Source organism: Periplaneta americana, chromosome 1 (assembly GCF_040183065.1).
Source record: "Periplaneta americana isolate PAMFEO1 chromosome 1, P.americana_PAMFEO1_priV1, whole genome shotgun sequence".
Lineage (NCBI taxonomy): Eukaryota > Metazoa > Arthropoda > Insecta > Blattodea > Blattidae > Periplaneta > Periplaneta americana.
Window position 1 is genome coordinate 83,837,850 of NC_091117.1, and position 24,602 is coordinate 83,862,451.

Sequence of the window (24,602 nt, forward strand, 5' to 3'; positions counted from 1 at the left end):
CAAATGATTTAAAATTGCATTCCATTTCCTGCTTCGAACAAACCTGACCTACGAATTCAATTTGGCATTAGAAACATTTCTTTTCCACGAATTCACATCTCGGCTCACTACGACATCATACTGCATCACATGGCATACAGTGAAGTATGTGAACATGTAGCATCCTAAATACCACTGTTATATTACGTACTAGTCGTACGTGCATGTTCCAAAAAACCACTGTTACATTACATACTAGTAGTACGTACCTGTTCCAAAATACTGATCCATCAGATACTAGTCAACCTTGCGGTTCCAGTTCCAAGATACCACCACAGTCTGTGATACCACTGTGCACCTTGTAGTTACACACAAGTTACATATGCTGCTGTTATTTCGGAACTGTTATTTGGAGCCTAGTATTTTCATGGAACTGGAACAGTTGGAACCGTTACGAGAAAATAACAACTTTTCCCATCTCAACTGTCAGGTATTATTATAGTAATGTACTTGATAAAACGCAATGCAGTACACTGCAACTCCTCAGCTATGGGTACAAAAAAACTCGAGGAATTAGATGAATAAGAATTGCTGCCTCGGTTATATGAGTGTTAAGGATTTCCGCCGATTTTGGAATAGACCGTGGAGTGAAAAGTAGGCTATAGGGAAAATTTTTTTGTCGAATTTCAAATCGGCAGGGCTTGCAAAAGTTGTGTATTGATATAGCTATTATTCATGCAAAATCTCAAGTTTCTATCTCAATTCTTTGATGCACCCCAAGCGCTGTGAAATATAGAACAAATATCGGAACATCAAACGGTTAAACATTTTTTATAATAATCTACAAATTACTATTTCAAAACATATTTCAAGTCATTTTAAGCGTCTGATAACACACTTCACTTACAAATACTAATTCAGGTAGTTACTACTAAAATACCCACTTCAAAAAAATTAAAGAAGTCTTCAATTTTAATGAAATAATTAATTACTTATGACAGCTCTTGGATAAACGTACATATTACAAATGAGTAAGTGACTATATTATACCATATTTAGTTAGTGATACAATTTGTGTAATGTTTTGCAACTTATTTTCCAAATTTCAAGTAATATATTCAGACTTTGTATTGAATAATTTTATTAGCGACCTTGATTGTAATCCTGCAAGAAGAAAACCATATCGACTGTTTTCCCCACAAACACTTTTGGATGTTTCTGTTATAAGGTGAACATATCACTCAGTCGCTCGAGTGTGGCATGGAAATTTCAGTATGTTAATGTTCATCTCCTGTCGTGAATGAATTACATCTAATATTTCTTCTCCTTCTACATTCTTTGTTACTGGTGGTTCGTGTCTCTGTGTTTCTAGCAGTCAATGAGTTCAGTGTAATCTTTAGCTTAAAAATTTACTTCTGGAACACGGAACATTCTTACACTTGAAAAGGAATTCGGGGAAGGTTTTTCTGTACTCATACAGAGTCTGAATATTCTGCTTGCTGTAGTCAACCATCTGCAATGGCTTCCGTGGTAACAAATCTGTGGAACAGACACCATTTGATACAACTTGACATACATCATACAGGTATTTCTGGTCTGTACTTAGATCATTTTAAAAGGGGAAGGTCTCCACATTTCTTTATTGCTTTCCCAATTGGCCCAGGCAGAGACGTTGTGCTTACTCTGTTACCATCCATTCTATGAAATAAATGTCTTAAGGGCAGGTTATTAGTATTAAGAAGACATTGCAAAGGCCGATTTAGTTCCACTTCCAACAGATAAGTGTGACTCCACCTTTGACTCCAGTGTTTACATTTGTTTCCATCACATCCTATTACTTTGAGGTTTTATAAGGAAATATTCTGTTTATGGAAAAATGATAACATCTCTTGTAAGATAACTTTGATTCACCACTTGGAACTATAGTGACTTATGTGTCTTGAATCTGGTTCTTGAACAAGTGTGTAATGATCTTCCAATTGAGTAGATGCATGGAACTTGTAACCCTTCTTAATTTGAACTGTTTTAAGGGCTTTTCTTCTATCGAAGTACAACCCATTAAGAGGGCAGGAGTTTTCAGCAAATCTTTCCATAGCTTCCCGTCTAAACTTCTTCCTTTCCCTGCGTACTTTACTATGATCGATAACATTACTTGTCTCACCATCAAATCCAACACCAATGTCTTGCAAAAGAGCACTAACTATAGAGCCGGCTGCTCGATTTGAAAGGCCACGTCGATCACAGTCACTTGCCATGTTTAGAAGATGCAATTTCATTTGATTTTTCTTTATTCTGGTCGTTGGTTTAATCTACTTTTATTTCCTTCCCCATCTTCTAATTCTGAACTGTTTTCAGATGCAATACTTATCGGATATTCTGTTGACACTCATCTCCAGTCTCCTTTGTTCCTTCACCTTTCGTTCCCCTTTTTTCTTAACATACCGGGCCATTTTAAGGTCAATACCACCAATTACCATTTTCCTCATGGTTCTCTGATCAACAATGAACTCTCGCTCGTCACTTGGAATCTTCTTGTATTTGGACACTTGCATTTTGAGAAGTCTGTACATTTGCAAAAGGAAATATCGAATAACTGTGAATTAGTAGTTTTGCAACAGTTTTTAATTTTATTTTTATAATTTGTATCATTTTCTCTACCTTTGAATGGTTTCAATATGTTTCTGTATTTATTGTGTAATTGAATGATGTTTTAACTACACGTTTGTGAGAAATGTGAGGATAGATGCTTCCCTCCACATCTTCTTAACATCTACGGAAACTGTTTCTGCAATATCTCTGATCTGTGGTTCCTTTGAATGAATATCAATTTCATGTTCCATCTCACAGTTGACAGTTCCTCACTACATCAGCATTGGTGGGAAGAACATTTTCTGATATTTTTGCTGGAGTGCCAGATATTGGGCATTCTGTTGTGCTCCTTGCATATGAGGTACCCTTACCCCTTTCCAATATCTCGCTACGACTGTGATCCATATCCTCTTTCAAACTGAAAATGAGATAATATAATAAATTAAGTAATAAGAATAAATAAAAGCTCATTCTTCTTATTTTTAACTAGAAGGAAAATTTTCGAAGCCTCTGGGGCGCATCTAAATATTAAAATAAATCGAAAAATTTCGTACACGATGATTTGACATCAAATGACAACTTTTGAAAGCCCTGCCGAATTTAAATCCTCAAATTATTTTTTTCACTCAGCCCTAATAGACACCGACCTCATCCAATATATAATTCAGATGCTGCGCTTTTTCGACTACAGTTTTTTACTGTCCATGGCAGCATTTCTTTGATGTAGGCGATTTAATAATCTTGAAGATGCCACAAACACAAGTGCAGAATTTTTCTCCACCAAATTCAAAGATTGGTATCGGATACTTTGTTTTTATTTGCTTTTCTTATAAATAAAGCAGGTATCAGTTATAGGGCAACATTGTTCAGTCAATCTAGTATTGCAGAATGCAGAACTAAGCATATAATATTAGTAGACAAACGCCGATTTTCCTAATGGTCATACTTACACATGATCAAATTACACCCAAGAAAGAATTGTTGTCGTCTGTCGTAAAGCGAATATGTTTGATGTGTAGGTTACATTGAAGATCAGGGAGTAACGAACGAGAGCAGCGACGTTAAGTTTTTAAATGTTAGTCCTTTTTCATATTTAGACCATAGGGCCTGTAGATTTAAGTTCAAATTTGTCAGATTTTAGGTTTAAATTTCTCAGATACCCTCCGGTAATTCGTTTCCCACTGCTGCACGACCAACCCATCATTGTAGAAGAACTCTGTCGAGATTATCTGTACAATAAAGTGGTGCCCCAACCTGCTACAAAATGAAGTTTTTATTGCCTTCCTGCAGTTGGAACATTATCCATGGCGAGATATGAAGCTCCTCTAACCGTATTCTCTTGGAAAAAGAAGGGGTCATGCACTTTTTGTACATAGCACAAAAAAAATTAACCTTTTGGGAATACCTCACATATTAACTCTGTGGCCGGGAGGAAAAAGGTCTTAAGTCAATTTTTTGTGAAAATGGAACTTTTTAAATATTCTGAAAGCGGAAACAATTCTCTACAATCTCGTAAAACGGTTAAAGTCAAATGAGACTCCTGACTGGATTTATAGAGCGTTACCAAATGCCCTAAGTACTTTTTGAATCGAGCACACACAGAATAAAGGACTTAAGAATATTTAATACTTTATTTCTTACAAACCATCACATGTTTACTTTCCACGCTTTCCTATTAAAAAGGTCTAACTTGCATTTTAGCTATTTTATCACATACTGATGTCCTTATATTTTAAAACTTTAAGGACCAGGTAAACAGTCCTATATTGTTTAAGACCTGTTTTGATATTCCTTATAATTTATATTTTCCATTTATTTTGTCATCAAAAAGGTCTTATGTTTAAATAGTCCCTTGTTCTCAGTTTAAAAGGGCTTAATTGCGGCTATTTTTGGAAATAATCAAGAAAATTGTTAAATTAGCAACATTACCTATTTTAGAAGAAATATAAACATATAATGTCCAGGAAAAACCTCTTAATTAAAAGAACTCTATAATTGACACCAATTTCCATCTTTCTACTGCTCTCCTGAAAAGTATAAAGCTTTTACTTAAGACCTTTTTCCTCCTGACCACAGACTGTTACTTTAGGATTTTGAGACCCCCATATTACAGCGTTCTCTTTTGTTTTTAGTAGGTTATTTTACGACTCTTTATCAACATCTTAGATTATTTAGCGTCTGAATGAGATGAAGGTGATAATGCCGGTAAAATGAGTGCGAGGTCCAGCACAGATAGTTATCCAGCATTTGCTCGTATTGGGTTGAGGAAAAACCACGGAAAAAACCTCAGCCAGGTAACTTTCCCCAACTGGGAATCGAACCCGGGCCATCTGGTTTCGCGGCTAGACGCGCTAACCGTTACTCCACAGGTGTAGACATTTCAGCGTTCTTTTATTTATATTTCCAATGACATGGAATGTTGACTCATCGATAAAAATAGCCTCTCAATAAACCTTCATCACAATGTCGAAGCATTTCCACACAAAAATAACGACGTTTGATTTTGTGACTGTCAGTGAAAACTTCCAGTAACTAACGTTTGTGTGGACTCATTTGCAGCAGCTTCCGTATTTTTTTTTTTTCAAAAGTTGAGTTTTGGAATTAAAGCTCCAAACATATCCTTTCTGTTAATTTATCTGAACTGCGTTGGAAAGTAGCAGGAATACGACCAACTGTCTGATCTAACACAGGACTTTTCCATTACACGGACATCGCGTTATTTCAAATTGAAGGGTCCACGGAAAGAACATGCTAAGTCTCTTTTCTTAAATTTACAGGCGATCACTTCTTAACTTTAATACACTGGTAAGACATTATTAGTTTACATCTCACTTAGTTTAAGTTACTATGTTACAATGCAGGCTTTTTGCCATTCTGATTTACTAGAAAAGATAGTATTACGAGCCAAAGAGATGATCTGCGGCCGGACTGTAGAATCCTGTCCTTGAGTGGGGTAGTTCTATTGCGGAAGATATAGCTACTGTTCGACTTGAAAACATTACTTCCGAATTGTTTGTCAGAAAAAATAACTTTATTTTCTCTCCGGGCTTTCGAATTAGATGTATGTTATACTGTATAGTACAAAAATACGTCCTTATTTAATTATATAAATAAATAAAACCATTCGAACTAGCGAATGCTTTCTTAGACGCTGCGTTTATCTGTAGCTAATAGCAGCACTTCTCTTCAACCTGCAGCTGAAACAAAATACCGGTTTTCCTCTGCACGTCACATCACAGATCTCTAGACTACAGCTCTCTACAGTAGTTCACTTTATGAGCTAGCAGATGGGACCAATAAACAATCTCTCTTATCCTTTCCATGGACCCTTCAATTTCTTCTGTCAATCGCAGATGGACTGCTAAGTTTATGGTAATTTTCATAAACGTTTTAAAATATCGCTGTATAGCAGTAACAGAATATTCTTCTGGTTATTTCAAACACTCATATGCCTTTTCAATGGCAATGAGGGCTATCTTCAAGACGGGACGTAATGTAATTTTTAATCGATATAATATGTAGATATACAGAGAGTTCCTATGTATACCGGGCTCAGATATAGTGAAGATCATGTAAGAATAGTTCCTAAATGGCTAATTTGGCCGTCTCTTCAGTGTTGCCAACTAATACTAGATATCACCAGAAGAGGGTTAATAATAATAATAATAATAATAATAATAATAATAATAATAATAATAATAATAATTTATTGTTAGTACTGTTATGTATTGTGGAAGTGCCGGAAAAATGGTTACGCGCTCGCCGAAAACCACAATAGCAGTGGGCCATATTCTCGCCTTACGTCATAACAATATCTCTGTAGTTCAGTAAAACATGGTAATTATTGAAAATCAATCTGGCAAATTAATATTTCAAACTACAGGCTTCGGAATAAATATAAGACTGTCATGGGATTATAGTAAAGGTGGAGGAATGCGCATGCATCGAGGCGGCAGCCGAAGCGTATGACGTCACCAAGTATTTGTGAAAATAGTATTTTTATGTGAAATTAGGAGCTGTGTTTCAAGTTATCGCCATTCTAATCTTTGTTACCACTACTATTACTACCACCACCACCATCACCAACACTACTACTATTATTAGGGTAAAGTTGTCGAATTCCGTGATACTTTTAATTACGTGATACGCTTTTTTTACTGAATGTCACAGGGTTGGGTATCTTTCTAGGAAGTTCACCGATGTCTCAAAAGTAGGTGAAAGATGCACTCTTTTGAGAAAGATGTCTGGCGCTATGGTCAAAGCTTTGACTGACATTCAATTTTAAAAGAGTATCACGGAATTAGGGATATCACGGAAATAGGCAACTTTACCCTACTACTACTACTACTACTACTACTACTACTACTACCATCATCATTATTAACCTATTATTATTATTATTATTATTATTATTACTGTGTGTGTTTTTTCTTCAGTGCACTGTTGATTTCTAGATTATTTTTTGTTTTGCATTCCCGAAACTTTAGAAATGTTAACATTATTGCATATGGCCACATGCGCTCTAGCGCTCCTGCAATCGTGGTGACGTCATTGCGCAGAACCGCACGGAACTCGTCCGACATCTGTCTTAGCCATTACTATAATCCCATCACGTTATACACTCACTCTTCTGTCGGAAATCGAATTCTGGCGGGTATATATTCAACTAAAACGCTAATCCTGTAGGATTTTAAACTTTTAAATGAGTTTTAAACAATACAATGCCATTTACAACTACGTATCACTGGTGGAAATTATATAATCTTAATTTTCTTTCCGAAGACCTTTAGTAATGTAATATGCTTCAGCCAATTTATTGGTAAACTTATACTATCATTGTTTTGAATCGGCCAGATGCAAAAACGGGTGTCAAACAAAGTTTAAATTTACCGGTACTACAGTAAAAAGGAGATAAAAGGGTTAATTTACATGTTTAAAGTGGATCTCCCTTTGTGTGCTCCTGAGCCTAGAGGTAACCTTTTCTCTTTCTGTTGTTTGAAAGAGTATCGACATGTGTCTCATGTTGTTTACAAAGGACAAGTTCCAAGAGAACAGGACAATGCTCAGGAAACAATGCATGCTTAAATTAGATGTGACACCGAAGCATGACCACCCACGCTAGAATATTAATTTCACAAGGGCGGAAGTGAAGCCTTATCACGAACTGTCCATCACGCTTATTTCATATTCAAAACTAGTCACTTATTCTATATATACAGATATGGATTGAATTTATATTCATAAATTATGACTCACATATTATTATCTCAGATATTGCTTATTGGATCTTCTTCTTCTTCCTCAGTTTTCTCAATTATTACCTTCGAGTTCAATATAAAATCTGTACCAATAAAATATAATTTTATTACAAATAGCATACTAATTTTCATGAGCGTAATACACCCTCTAAAATGAGTTAGAACTTGTAAGGCTGATATGATACCGGGTCATCATTTTGTTTTTACTAACATTTCTAATATTAACCTGGCTATACCTTTGGATTAACGGTTGAGAACCGCAAACACTATGTTACCCCCTTTCACGACCGGAGTTTGATGATACTAGTGTAAAATACAAACAAATCACTTTACTAGGTATAGGAGGGAAGAAAAGTAGTGCATCCATTTACCTAAACTAAGAACTATTACGATTTTCAGTTTGGTAATTTTTATTAGGTTTATATTTAATCAAACAACAATACATCATTAACAATAAGTGTTTTTACTCAATAACTGAACTCTTCAGGCGGACGTATTTATTATGCAATGTATAATATACTATCTACAGCACATTAGCATACAATATGGAGAGTGCATTTAAATTGAAAAATAATCGAAATCTGGATATTGAAACAAATTGTTGAAAATGATGACAGTTCATTTCCATACGGACTTCAGTCCTTTTGTGTACAAATTATCGAAAACGTTTTTAAGCATATTTTCTGAACTTGAATATATTGTTTCTGGAATGTAATTCTTTAATTCTTCTATTGTTGTAGGATGTTTAACAAACACAATTGTTTTACAGTAACCCCAAAAGAAATAATGCACAGCATCAGTTGACATAGGGGGGCCATAATCCTCTGCCTCTTGAAATAATAATTCTGTACCTACTCTACCCATATAACAGAGTACCTTACTTACATATTGTAATCACTTCACTTCTGCCCGATTCGCACAGATAAATTTACTCAGATTGCTGTCTACTGTCTGTCCAAGTAGTTATATCGCAGTGTCGTGGTAAGGGGGAAATTACGTGACAGTTACTTAACGAGGCTCTTTTATTTAAATTATTTTAAACGGTTGTATAATATTACTTAGACGTCCAATTCCTAACAGCAAATGTTTTCAGAAAAGAGCTAAGACAGCCCAGCCACTAGTCTTTACAGAGGGGCCAGAAGAAACGGATGTTGGAAACAGGGAAGCGACGTAACCAAACGATACAGTACCTGTGCGAAAATATGATTCAATAATGAATGCCTTTATTCACTGAAAAATACGACCATATTTCTGGAACGTACTATACTCACTCAATACTGTATACTGTGACCGGACGACTTTGACTGCATATGCGACCTTGGGTGGAAGTTCACTAGTAGAAGGAGTGGGAGTGAAGTACATTAAAAAACTCAGGTACAATAAAAATTGAAGTAAAAATAAAATAATGTCCCTGTAATTCTGTAACCTTCAGGCCTCTTTATGTCCCAAGTCGTTCTGTATGGCTAATGATAGTTCAAGTTCTAAAAAGATCAAGAATATTCTTTAAGATTAACATGTAACAGGATCTCCTGCCTTAATATGAGGTCTCAAGGCAGTTTTCTCGAAGTGCAATAAATTCTTCTCTCGACTGAGCCTGGAAATATCTCTTCTATGTAGATCACTAGCATACGAAAACATAGCAAGGAGTAGGAGATCCGAGGGCAAATGTTATAATACAATAAGATTTTGTTTCGGAGCTCACTATCGAACGTGCGAGGTTCTGAAAATCATTAGAACAGGGTCATGAAACTGAAATGCGAGAAGTAGGAGAATGTGTTGGTTTTCATTCAACATCCATACTGTTCCCTGTGGTGACTGATCGATCAAAACTTCAGCCTGCCTATCAAGCAGGCGATTCGGGTTCGAGTCCGTTCAGATGCAGGATTTTTCACTGGCGAACAAAGTCGCAGTTGGGGGTTTTTCTCGGGGTTCTCCAGTTTCCACATACTAGTCATCTATATTCATTCCGTCATCATTCCATAACATTCCCCGAACGACGACTGGCGACGCACGGAGGGGGCTGGCCTAAAGGTACGTTTTCCTCGGTGCGACTATTGCGATGATCGTTCAACGATGATCGTGCAACGATAATTGTTGAGCACTATTTCTTTGTATTTCATATGGAGCTGTTTTCCTTCGAGCGACTGCCGCTAGAGTCGTTAACGACGATCGTACGTCTTGAATAGTCGTTCAGGAAAAGGTTGAATATGATCGTCAGTCGCTAACGTTTATTGTGAGAAAGACGTATATCATGGCTCCTTCGTTTTCTGACGCGGATGATGAAATTCTTCTCGAGGAAGTGGCGAATCATCCCTCACTGTGGCAGCTGTCACATGTATCCTACAAGGATCAAAGGGTCAACGACAATATATGGGCTGAGTTGTAATAAAGTTGGAAATTAAGTTATTAAGTTATTTAAAGTTTTGATACAGTCTCTCTTCATTATTGAGCTCAAGCAGACGTGTTTTTTTTTTTTTGGCTCTTTTCATCCCATACGTATGGATAAGTATTTCGTCTTCCATCTCCTCAATCAAAGGCATTTAAGTAATATTTTACGTCTACTCATTAAACTCATTCTGTTAAACACAATCTTCCTTTAGAACAGCCGTAGCGAAAATGTGACTCACGAGCACATTGTGGCTCGCAATGATAGCTATGCAGTTTCCTTGCTTCCTACCTTCTCCAACCCCCACCCTCTCACTCACCGGAATCAAATTCCGTTCCATTTGTATTTGTCTCTGATCTGCGAGTGGCGATCGTCGCAATGTCTCTTTCCAAACTATGTACCTGTACAAAAACGGAAGTTTCAAAGTAGGATGGGAGGACGCATTTTTTTGCTGCTAGTATGATGAGACTATTAAATGTACGATTTGTTCACAAGTATTACGAGGAAAACGGTTGTGTAACATAAAACGGCACTATGCTACATGTTACTCATGAAACATTAAAAGGTTAAGTGTTGTTATTATTATTATTATTATTATTATTATTATTATTATTATTATTATTATTATTATTATTATCACCTCTATACGTCGATCCTTTTTCAGCAGATGTACGAATAATACGGTTAGATCTTCAATTTAAAGTGGCAGATTTACAATGTGATGGTAAATGAAAGTTATATGTAAGGACTTGAAAAATGTTACATTTTTCAAATATTTACCAAAAAATAAAAAATAAATAAATATCCGAAGCTTCGTTCATTCGTTTGCTCTGTTGAAACCATGTTCGCTATAACTTACGTTTGTGAAAAATTATTTTCAACAATGAAAATAGTAAAAACCAAATTTAGATCACGACTGACAGACCTTCGTGATCAACTACGACTGGTAGTAAGTGACATAATTCCTGATTTTGAAACTGTCGCAGACATATTCTGAAGACATTTAATTTTAGGTTGTGATAATGTGTCCTATGTTTTCTTATTCATTCCTTTCTTCGTTTCGTTACACGTACTAAACATCAGTTTGTAGCCCTATACTGTATAAAATTATATTTGAGTGCTTGACTAAGGAAAATGAAAATCCGTTTAAGTCAGACAGTTGTTTCACTTCCCCCTCGGGTGTCCGCCTCCCTCCATAGGTGCTATGCACGTTGCAGGTTACACGTGGCTCGGCGCACGATCACATTTTCGCCACGGCTGCTCTAGAACGATGCGATTGCGAATGAAAACACGCGACTAGTGAAAAATCAACAAATCGTAGACGCTGCGAGCAAAATGGTAACCAACGATTATCGCTCAACGTTTCATCGTTCAACAATAATCGTTGAACGATCATCGCAATAGTTGCACCGAGGAAAACGTACCTTTAGGACGAATGGGGTTGCCCGATACCTGTGTACGCAGCGAGCCTTTATGTAGCCAGATGGTGTGAGGTTGGGAATCGCCTAGCTCAAGGGTTAGCGAAATAGATCTTGAAAGGTCGCAGTACTGAATAATGGATGTCAAACTCCCGAAAATTCAATTCAATTAAACATTCATACGATGACGTTTCCTTCATACGTCAACAAACTAGTGGCGGATTTAACTAATTTCATACCCATTAAAAGATTAGTTTAAAGACAAATACGCATTTCTGATCACAATGCAACAACAGTAAACAGTCATATTCACATTTTTTACTTATATATCAGTAGTAGTATTTATAAACTCTAATTCAGTTTGGATGCAAAAATAATACATTATTATTAATCTTAATATAATTACTATTACAGGTGAAACATACAAACTTGCACATAATTTTATAATGAAATTAAATATGCCAAACTGAATTATGATATAAGAACACTTCAAACAAAACGTATTTCTGGTCAAAACAAAAACAACTGTAGGCTATATTTAACAGAGATTTTGAGCATCCTACCAACTAGATTATTATCTGCAATTTACTTATATATAGAGCTTTTGTTACAGTATGCACTAGATCGCTGTATTTCATATTGCCACGTGGGACGTCAACTTATGTATTACTTACTTACTTATTTACTTACTTCCTGGCTTTTAAGGAACCCGGAGGTTCATTGCCGTCCTCACATAAGCCCGCCATTGGTCCCTATCCTATGCAAGATTAATCCAGTCTTTATCATCTTATCCCACCTCCCTCAAATCCATTTTATTATCTTCCCATCTACGTCTCGGACTCCCCAAAGGTCTTTTTCCCTCCGGCTTCCCAACTAACACTCTATATATGCATTTCTGGATTCGCCCATACGTGCTACATGCCCTGCCCATCTCAAACGTCTGGTTAGGTCTGAAAAAACAATGGTCTAGACCAGGGATATTCAGAAACATATAAGAAACAGCGCGTGAACGACCTCTTGAATGAAAGTATTGAATTTGGTAAGATTTAGAGCCGGGGTGCCGAACTGAAGCTCCCGGCAGAGCCGCTACTGTTGTAGTAGCTGTACAGGACGAAGCCGCTTTGACCGAAGGTAGCCGAACAGTTCTCACCAGCTCGAGCCTGCGAACGCGTTATATTTTAGCGGTCTTACTAATAAACCGTGTATAGTTTTTATACGAGACTTAAAAACTTTAGGAAACATATTGGAAGACGCAATCGTCTTGTTTAATCCGTGAATAAGTACTATTTGTAGGTTTACTAAATTTAGGAGGATAACGTAAAAATGATTATTAATATCCACTTTGTTTACTTACTTATTTAAGTCACTGTATCAACTACTAGGTTATTAGAGTCGATAAAATTGGTTACAGCCAGATGATATTTGGCGAGATGAGGCCGAGGGTTCGCCATAGATTTCCTGACATTCGCCTTATGTTTGGAGAAAACCTCGAAAAAATAACCCAACCAGGTAATGAGCCCAAGCGGGAAAGGATCGGCAGACTAGCGCCATAGCCGACTGAGCTACGCTGGTGGTTAACACCGACTTTATGAGACAGTTTTACACAGAAGAATAGTTAATATTCGCCATCTAAAATTTGCCGTGTTTTATATAACAATATCACCATTCTTAAGTTAATGCTTATATTAACACTTAGTAGCATTTAAAACAAATATAAGCCACTCACTTAGCGAAGGCTATAACGCGTTTGCCCGCTGCTCTAGAGTTGAGCTTGGGTATGGTTTCGATTCCCGCTTGGGCTAAGTACCTGGTTGGTTGTTTCCCGAGGTTCTTCCTAACCGTAAGGCAAATGTCAGGAGGTAATCTATAGCGAATCCTCAGCCTCATCTGGGCAAATACCATCTCGCTATCACCAATTTCATCGACGCTAAATAACCCAGTAATTGATACAGGGTCGTTAAATAAACAAGTAAAATAAAAAACAAATATAAACGTATGAACGCTCTTATTCCTTTAACTGATGTTCTCTTTTACATAATATACTGTCTCTGTCGTTGTTAAGATCTGAACTAACATTTCTTTTGCTGTCTGGCCCACCTCATCTCCCCCGGTATAGTATAAATCCTTCCCCGGAGGAAAAGATCTTCATTCAAACCTGTTAAAATTCAATTCTGTCATATTAAAAACTAAAGGGAAAAAAACTAAAAAGAAAAGAATCATAAAGAACTTCAAATCTCAAGGTCGTCGTTTATATAAGCTGTGAGGTGAACAATCAGAATTTGACATCCGGTCTTAATCGCTGCACTGCAGTGTAATTCTCCAGGCGCTCTGAAAAAGCGGAGCTCCAGGTAGGGAGGAAAGCACTTCAGTTGCAATGGGTCTCCATGGGAACGTCGGAACGTCTGTAAGCTACTTCGTTTAGCTTTTGTTCTGCGGAAGGCACGTATACGTGTCAAGGACGCGCCGGAGACCTGACCTCTACCAAGGTCCCTATGCCACCCACATCACGTTTCATGGCTAAGGTAAATCACATCTTGCACCTGACCGGAATGCTTCATATCTATAATCAATAAGCGGTACAGTCGTTCGCTGCAGCGATGTGCAATTCGGAAGTCTTCAGATAACAAAGTGCTACTCTTGATACACATTTCAGACTTTCATGGGATAGGCCTATTTGATATTTTTACAATTTTAATCCTATATATTTAATTTTCCGTTTGTTAGATGCATTAAAAATAAGGTGTGTGCAAATATTGAGCTCTTCGAAGTTAATTTTATTATAATTATGCAAATTAGTGATACAGTATAATCAAAATGTTCCATGAGCATTATATTTAAATACAGTAAAGTTCAAATTTTTTTCGTAAGGACTCTGATTCAAGGTTAATATTTTAACGTTGAGAAATCCATTATATCTAGGATAGTTTAGGCGCAATATATATATTTTTTTCAAAATGAGACATTTATTTTTTTATACTTTTTATTTACACAATTTTCTTAGCTCACAATTATTATAACATACTTAAGATTTCTAAGCGTTATATCTATAGAAATTCATGCATTCACGAGTAAGAATATTTTAATTGAATTTCGTTAAAACTGCATGCGCTTGGAGCATTTTTAACATAAAAAAGTAGTTTGAAGAACAGAAAAAGACAAATTTGTGAAAAGAGATAATACTGATATATGGAGCAGCCTATATGAAAGTCGTTCCTGGACCTCAAAGAAGACATAGAGACAAGATAACCTCATACTACCAACTCCAAGGTGTACAAAAAAACTTTTTGCCATTTTTTTTAATCTCAATCTTAGTACCCCTACGAAGTACCAAGAAAATGCATTAATCGATGGATAGCACATTTATTTTAAATACAAAAATAATTTTTTGTAACGAAGCATTTCATGATATACCTAACTATAAAAAAGTAGTTTAACACTTTTAACGTGTTGACAAAGCAATTTTAAGTTTTTAACGAAGTGTTAACGTGACCTAGAATCAATAAAAAAAGTAGTGTTTAGTCTTTAACTTACTTAGACCTACTTACAAATGGCTTTTAAAGAACCCGCAGGTTCATTGCCGCCCTCACATAAGCCCGCCATCTGTCCCTATCCTGTGCAAGATTAATCCAGTCTCTATCATCATATCCCACTTCCCTCAAATCTATTTTAATATTATCCTCCCATCTACGTTTCGGCCTCCCCAAAGGTCTTTTTCCCTCCGGTCCCCAACTAACACTCTATATGCATTTCTGGATTAGCCCATACGTACTAAATGCCCTGCCCATCTCAAACGTCTGGATTTAATGTTCCTAATCCTGTCAGGTGAAGAACACTATACGTGCAGTTCTGCGTTGTGGTTTAGTCTTTAAGCATGGCAAAATTATCTTTACAAATCTGTAAATATGTAGACCTAGTAACTAGTAATTCTTTAAATGTTCTTGTAATGAGAGACAAAAATTAGGATCAAATTTAAAACTTTAATTTATAATCAAAACTCTTCAGAATTTAAAAATGAAACAATTCTTTGCCTTGCAATCTCACACTCGTTCCACTCAACTTTCTTTCAATTTTGGTTCAATTTTCAGTGGCTTTGTTTCACGCCATACTCTCGTTAGTTCCCTGATTTCGACATATTTTCTAGCAAAAATAATGTAATTATTTCACTCACTAGTTTCGAGTATAAGAGTGTTCTTCAACAGCCGGGCAGCGGCCGAGTACCGGGCCCTGGCATCAGTTATACCGGGCCGCGAGATATTCTCCTGGAATTTGTCATTTTACTTTTCTAAGCATTCTTGATGAATAAATATTTTATATATGTAGTGCAAATATTCATGGGAAGATAATATTAAAATGGATTTGAGGGAGGTGAGATATGATAATAGAGACTGGATTAATCTTGCTCAGGATAAGGACCAATGGCGGGCTTATATGAGGACGGCAATGAACCTTCGGGTTCCTTAAAAGCCAGTAAGTCAGTAAGTGCAAATATTCTTCGGAGAATAAGTTTTGTGATTGTGTCAAAATGTGCAGATCCAGTTCTTCTCTGAACTCTGAATTCTAAACTCTAACAATAATAATTGTATGCATCTGAAGTTTTATTAGTGTAACATGTAGCTAATCGGCGATGTAAGCTTATGCATTGGAGGGGGAAAGGAACTAGGCACCCATCTCTATTATGAAGGTACAGGACACATTCATTTATTCATTTTATTTCATTTCTTTGAAAAAAATTTGTTTCAAATCAAATGAGATAAGATGGGCCGGTTTTATTTGCCCAATCATGTACTTCACACATTGTGTTAAATGAAATATTAAAACTCGGCAAATCTAAACCAATATTTTATAACTAGAGACAAGATTTTCATGCACTATCAAATCGTAAAATATGCATGCATCCATGCACTATCAAATGGCCAAACGTGCACTATGAAGAAAAACAAGAACCACTGAAAATATGCACATCAAAATTGAAACTTACATTTTATTTTCGAATGGCACAATGTACTACTAACAATCTTCCCAAGTTTTTAAGATATTCTTTTCCCTTGATCCACTGTGTCACAAGATCTCTTCTCGAACATTTAATCGGGGGCATTACAACACTTCACACGTCACCACAGAACACAAATACAGTAGTACCTAATTCACAAAACACCTGTCCATGTAGCCTACTACAGACCTTCTACCTATCTGCCTGTTCTAATTAAAGGCATGTTAGGGGAAGCATGTTAGTGTTATTGTATCGGAGGAAGCAGAAGAGGCATCCTTCTAATAATAATTTTAGCCTCAGTATAAGACTTGTATAGAACAGGAGTGTGGAATTCCAGTGTAACAATACAATGAGAGGATTAGCTGGTAAGGTTCAAATTCCTCCGGTAGAAAGCCTGCAAATTGTTAGCATTTCACTCAATTATTTTTAAGTACATATCATGGATGAATATATAATAGGATGCGAAACTTACTGAGTTTCCCGTAACACATACTAGAGGCGCTGTTGTAGAAATTGATCTTGCTGCCACCTGTTGAGAGGAGGGGCGTTATTACATCTAGCAGCGCAGCAAGTAGCGAAAAGAGTAACTAATTACTCCATTATTTAGCAGCACACCTGGTGATGAAAATGTTAAACTGCGCAGAAAATATTCCCTCCCACCCTCATCTTTATTCAAAACTAACCCAATTTAAAATAAAACATTTACATTTTTATTCCTCACAGCATCTTCTGCAGAAAATTCTTACTGGAGCCAACAGGAAGATAAAAGAGACGATCTATTTTACACTACCCAATTAAAATATAACCAGACAGAGACAAAAAATAATGCAAAAGATTAGATAATTGGGATTGTATTCTTTGGGTATTTATTGTACAGCGCAATGGAAAAGTCTGCAAGAACTACTTAGATAGTTCAATTTATTATATTACTATTACTTTACAATACATTCAACAACACTATTTTTACAACGTCCATAAACATCACTGTTTAACATACACTGCTTATACCCACGTAGTATCACTTTATGTTCACTTATTAGCAAGTTTCTGTCTGCCATCTTGTCTCTTCGAGCAATATCTCGAACGGATAAATAGAGAACTCTGGGTAATGTACCCAACACGTAGTTCTAATGTTCACCACCTACGACGTTGGGCGCTGATCATCTTATTCTGCCCCCGCCGCCAGATGGTGCTGACCGCAGTTTCGCATCCTATTATATATTTATCCATGTACATATACTCAAATATTGTAAGCTCAGAAATACCAAACTCTACGACGCAACATTTATAAAATGTAGTGTCATGCGATTTAATAAAAAATATGCAGTGAAATTATAAAAATGGACGTAATATGCAACATTAACCTCAAGATATGTATTATTAAACTGAAAATCTAAAAAAAAAAAAACATGCATTTTGCATGAATTTACCACTAAAAAGACCAAAACATGCAAATATGCACGGGAAAAGTACATATATTTCGAATCACTAAGCCATGAAACGGATATTTACAAAGTTTGAGAACTGTAGCAAGCTTATATAAAACATGCATTTGCATGGAAATCCTGCCTCTCTTTATAACACTCCATTGCATTGGCACAAGAAAATCTTGCACTGTTATGTAATAATATGTCGCCACTTATCACAAATAGCTTTGACCATAAAACGTTCATTTTCCTGCAACAAATCGAACTCAAGTTTGCTGAACTTGTAATGGAAAACGCTGTCCTGAAGCGCCCCAGACCATTACGCTTGGAGTGCCATTAGTGTTGTTTGTGGTTGCAGGAGTTTCTGCTGCTGCTGACAGCGTGCGGACTGCTGCTGACGGGCCCTGCGCGGTGTGTCGTCCTGATGACAGACCCCGCCATGACCCGTCTCGTGGCCATCTCTGGGCGGGGACCTACGTGCGTCGTGTACACTGACAGGTACTGTGCATTAACGTGGACTGCGATAATAACAATGCACCGGCCCTCATTCCACTGAATGCGAATATTAATCCGTTTATATATGGGGTTGATGGTGAAAGAGCCTTACAGATCTTCAGAGCGAATAGCCCATGCTGTATGTAACTCAAAACTAATATAATATCATATTGGTAGAAAGTTCATAGTTCTTTTTTTCTTCCAAATGTATAACCACCTCTTATTCGGTAACTATTACGAATAGGATCGTGATTTTTGCCCATGTCGATAAGAAATCTAATAAAGTATAATTTATCCCTCTGGCGTATTTCATTAGCGTAGACGGTTTTCGTGTAAATTTAATTTTAAAAACCTCTAGGCCTGGTTTCTTCAACCTTTGTTAAAATGCACCTAACATAGCGTTAATTAACTGTAAGTTAAAAGTATGAATTACTGTTAAAAATATTGCGTTTCTTCAACTTTACATTTCACATTTTAACATTATGTTTGTTAACTCTCTGTTACGACCAGATATTCTAGAGTTTAACCATAACCTATAAGCAAGTATAGGCTCAATTCTGTTTTCTGAAGTCTGACAATTGCGATTCTCGCTCGTTTCCATTGTTTGATTCAGTGAGGATAGAAGTCTTTCTATTCTCTCAGGTTTTATTTCTGCTTTTTTTCTCGTCTGTATCACAATAGAGTGGAGCGGCGTATTGGTATTAATGTTGTGAAATGGAAAACACTGGAACAAAAAGAAATCGTGGGACTAATTTCTCTTCGTTCGAAAGAAACCTTCTGCTTGAAATTATTTCGCAATATAAACCAGTTAATGAGAATAAACAAACAAACGTATCTAAGTTGAAAGCGAAAAGTGAGGCATGGCAGAAAATAGCCTACACCTTGTATGAACTTCTGGTCTGTCAAATCACAGAAATCATCCGCTCTGTTTATGAATTCATTAATATCATTTTCTAAATAATCAAGATATATACGTTCAGCATCTAACGCACCAGCCATATTGGATACTTCTATGCTAACAGAGAGTTAAATGATTTAACTGCATGAAATTGGGCAGTTAAATTAACATAGGTTTTAACAGCCTGTTACTACTAACAGTAGTTGAAGAAATGCTTCAATTGTTAAGTTTACAGTTAAAATGGACTAACACACTGTTATAATTTAACAACGGTTGAAGAAACCGGGCCCTACTGTCTCAGGAGAAAGTCTCAGGGTTATGAGATGCAGCGGGGTAATGCTGTGAATGAATGTTGATGTCATAAGATGTCATAAGGTGACACATGTGAGTACACGCATCTCCATTGCCTAACTATCAAACCACAAACGATAACACTGATACACACATACTTATATTACCCTAGTTACAAAATTAGATCACGGTTAATCTCCTGGTATTTTAATCCCTCCATATAGGAAATAACTTATGTAGGAGAGCGTATGTATTTTAAACTGACGTTATAACGGTAATATTATCTATCTACTTCGCTCCAATAGATGACGCGATAGTAAGCACATTCCTTTCACGGTTAATCTCCTGGTTGGAGAACAGTAATTTCAAGCCAATGTACGATGCTTTAAGTGGCAACGTCGAGGCAGAGAGCAGCTGAACTACCGAGACACACCCAGTTGGTTGACCTCTTACATCTGTATCACGATGTAGAGTGTGTTAGCAGCGATGTTGCCGGACTGTTGAAACTTCAAACTTAATTTTCTAATTAAACGCGCATGTAATCACAAGACGTAATATAGGTTTTCTATTCATTTAAACGTAGACTATCGTCCTTTCAATCTGCAAGGTTATTTCACTTCCACTCTGTATATATCTACACATATCTGTATTAAATGCATAGAGTTAGAAAGAACTAAAAGACTAAGAGCCGTATTCAAGAAGTAATTCCAACTTCACTTGGTCTTGACTTCCTCGAGTCGGAAATTAGGTCATAAAAAGTAAAGTGCCGGATATGTATTCAGAGACAATACTTAAATTTCCCTTGACAAAGTCAAATGTAAGTAAAAAGCAAATGAACTGGATGTTCCACGTCATCATGTAATGACGTAGTACTTCCAGCCTATAGCTGCTCAAAACGAAAAGCGGGGCTTATGTTTCGTTTCAAATTTATTATTTTTAAAAATATCCAATGAAAGGGAAAGAATCGCAGATGAAGATGTAGGCCTACATCAAAGAAATTCTTTAAATATGAAGACGTGGTGGAAATAAATCGGACATCGTTTCAGCAAAAAAGAAGTAATGGCACGAAATTTAGTGCACAAAAGTTTAAATAATAGTAATATTAATTACATGAGAATTCCATTAAAATTTAAAACTTATGTTGAGTAAAGTATATGGCTTGGCTTTTCGAAGGCAAGATGCGGTAAAGAGTCTTTTACTTCGGCTTTCTTCGGCCCATATTCCACCCTATATATATATATATATATATATATATATATATATATATATATATATGATATGAGAGTCCTCATGGGGAAAGAAATTTTCTCATGAAGTTTCGACCAGTGTATGGGACCGGTGCCCACCCAGCATCGAGATGCACTTGGGAAGTTACGATAGGTAGCGAAATCCCGTTACGAAAGCCAGCTAGAACAGCTGGGGGGAGATCATCGTGCTAACCACACGATATCTCCATTCTGGTTGGATGATCGTCCACCTCTGCTTCGGCATGTGGGCATGAGGCCAGCAGCCGGCCGGTCGGTCTAGGCCCTTCACGGGCTGTAGCGCCACGGATTATTATTATTATTATTATTATTATTATTATTATTATTATTATTAAATTATTGCCAAAGTTCGACACGTGGCGCGAATAGTATTCGTGAATCTGATGTTGGTAGGTGGGCCATCCTGTCTGAGCACTAAAAGTGCCAAGTTTCATCCTCAAACGTTACTGTTAAGCCCCATGGTACGGAGGACAAAACCCTTCCTACAGTAACTTCGGAAAGCCGTAATACACCCAAGACTTCACTCCAGCACAGGTAGATGAAAAGAGAGAGAGGTGGAGAGTGTTGGTGGAATGATAGAGAGAAACGGAAATACCCCAAGAAAACCCCTCTGCATCGTCTGCTTTGTCCATCACAAATGCACTTGCGGCGTTGCCAGGGATCGAATACTGGCCGTCCTGACAAAAGGCTAGAGTATGGGTGTCCAAACGCCTATAGAACCAGGAGATATTGCACGTCAAGTATGCTCTGCTTTCCATATAAAACAGGAAAAACGACCTTCAAGAACAGGCGCTGCGGGTTGCTTACGCCAGGAGTTACCTTTACGAGTTCCAATAACTGGACATCTACTAGATCGTCAGCGACTGAACCACAGATGTAGCTAATATCACTATCGGTGAGATTCTAGTGATTCGCTATGGCTGATGCAAAAGTGGGACGCTCCTTCTATCGATCTTCAGTCGGAATTGAATTTAATATTCTCATGACTATAGAAGGGACGACAATCCTATCAACCCTCACACGGACCAAATATAAGGCCCTATTGTTATAGACCAGCGGTCATCAAAACATTGCACCCTCGGACTAGCGTCTCTTACCCGCGGACAAGACACAGCCATAGCGTGCAATCATAGCTGCTGGCGGGTATGCTGTCTCACTATCCCTTGTGCACGAAGGAACAGAGTTCCTTACCCTCCACGTACTCTACCCATTTCAGCGAGTGCTGACGAGCACTCTCAATCGGAATATTATTGATGGCCGACCACAAGAGTGGGTACTTCAATGTGACGAATGAAATATGTTAACATTTAAGCTGTTCAAGCTTGATTTGCTAATGTTACAGATAATATAATAATTTGCTATAGTCCGCTCGAACTCCTTGAGCCCCATCACAGTTCTGTCACTTCTAAAATAGTCTATGGTACGATCTCCCGCTACTCAAATTTCATTCCCTCCAGTGGCGTAAGTAGAATTTTGTCAAGGAGAGGGGGGGGGGTCATTATTAATATTTTTACAATTTACATTATTAGTATTTTAAATTTTGCCTATTATTATTATTATTATTATTATTATTATTATTATTATTATTACTACTACTACTACTATTGTTATTTTTATTACTACTAATATTATTGTTATTATTATTTTACAGTATATTTATTAATATCATGCAATGTTCTAATAAAACATTATTCATATCCTTATAAAATCTTTGAAAAGTAATTTTTTCACAGCCATCCAATTTTTAACAAATTTTAACTTTTGTTTAAACTTGTATAATGAAAAATGCTTCTGTCATTATTGCACCTGCACAAGAAGTTTATAATAAAAATATGAAGTGTCAAATGCACTAAACGTTAAATGAACGTTTCACAATAAAGTCAAAACTGAAACTAACGAAGGGGTGAACACCGTTCTTAAAATGAGTTTAAAATCGACAATGCACATCATTTAACATCTGCACTGCAGAACTGTTAAAACAAATTTTTCATTATGTTTCACAACAAGTTAAATTTCTTATTGTGTCAGCTTCATTTTATTACAATGTCGGTAGGTCTCTCTATGATAAAAATAGTATTGTTATAATTCTAACGTGCCGCAGTATCGAGCACTGGAATTATATTGAAGTAGGGCTAGGAAGACTATGCCTTATGTCGATGTAGATTTTGTTACTCTGACAATGCAAAATTAAAGATAAAACGATTATGGACAAAAATATTCAAATCTAATTACTTTTTTCTTTAAGTTCAAACCCGGTAACTCTCCCCCCTCGCGTACTCCCCTGATTCCCTTTACCACATTCTTCAACCTGTTCCAAACACTCCCTCTTCCATTTCAAACTAGCGATAATCTACAACGGGTACATTTATTTTTTAATCTAATAATAATGGATCTTACTTCCTAAGTTTACATTTTTTAGTGCTATGCAGGAGTGAAAGAAGTTGACTGGAGCTGTCGTTACTTGAGTGGGAAATGAAAAGGAGGGAGAGAACTTTTGGTTCTTTTCCTTAACGGGTCTCATTTCTTTGGCAGGCAGTAGTTTGCTTCTATGCAGGCTCTGTAATCATGACAGTGAAGACAATTGAATACGTCTTGGCTCGACTCGTCTTTGTTGAACATTGTCTGAATTGTTCTGATCTTTTGTTCTCTTAACAGACCTGCTATTCGGCGGATGATCCTAGAGTCCGACCCCACACTGGTGCGTGAAGTAAATCCATTGGATCTCAGTGCAGTGGCAAAAGCCTGTCGCAAAAGTAACGTCTCACATCGCATGGGACAAGGAGGATTTATATATCCCGGTAACTATGGTTTTCTTTATCTCATTTGTCTCTTTGTGTCCATAATTATAAGATTTCATATTAGATCAGCAGATCTCACCTGACAGAGTTAAAGAGCATAATATCTTGTTACCTTACCCTTAAGTCCACTTGTTCAAGTCTCAGTACTCTTTTTCTATGGAAAACAATTTCGTTTATCGTCGGTACTACTAGGTGAACAGAAGCCTCGCGCGGCCTTGAGTTCCCCACCTCCGCGCACATAGCCGGCCGGCCAGCCGTGAAACCTGTTCTGCTACATACTGTTCACCCAGTATATCATAACTAGAGATGGGACAGTTAAGGCTCATTCACAATGAAAAATTAAACATAACTAAGCGTTAACTTAAGAATACAAACGTTACGGTAAAATAAAGATCATTCACAATGGGAACATAAACATAACAGCAAACATACATGGTATCCATGGAAACATAATAACGACGCCATTTCCTCATATTCTGTCGTATACTTCAGCGCTCCACGATTGTGTTCTGTTTGCAAATCACGTAAGCATAATACGAAGTGATTTACGCATATCATATATATTATTTTAATGTACCGAAGTACATATGATATTTTCATGCAGATATTCTGCGTCACCATACGATGAAAGAGTAATGGAACGCAGAAAAATTCTCTCCTGCGCCGGGATTTGAACCCGGGTTTTCAGCTCTACGTGCTGATGCTTTATCCACTAAGCCACACCGGATACCACCGCGGCGTCGGACAGAATTGTCTCTGATTAAGTTCCAACTCTTTGGTTCCCTCTAGGACCGAAGTCCACACATGT

The 24,602-nt window shown here is 36.9% G+C and overlaps 1 protein-coding gene across 2 annotated transcripts in view; it reads left to right on the forward strand.

The window, feature by feature from the left end:
* Positions 1–24,602, forward strand: part of LOC138697556 (acidic phospholipase A2 PA4-like) — a 176,941-nt gene that overhangs the window by 90,375 nt on the left and 61,964 nt on the right. For both annotated transcript variants that reach the window (XM_069822905.1, XM_069822896.1), the window contains exons 2-3: positions 18,406–18,545; positions 23,652–23,794. In XM_069822905.1, the coding sequence (XP_069679006.1) occupies positions 18,406–18,545; positions 23,652–23,794 (283 nt within the window). The remainder of the gene's footprint in view (positions 1–18,405; positions 18,546–23,651; positions 23,795–24,602) is intronic.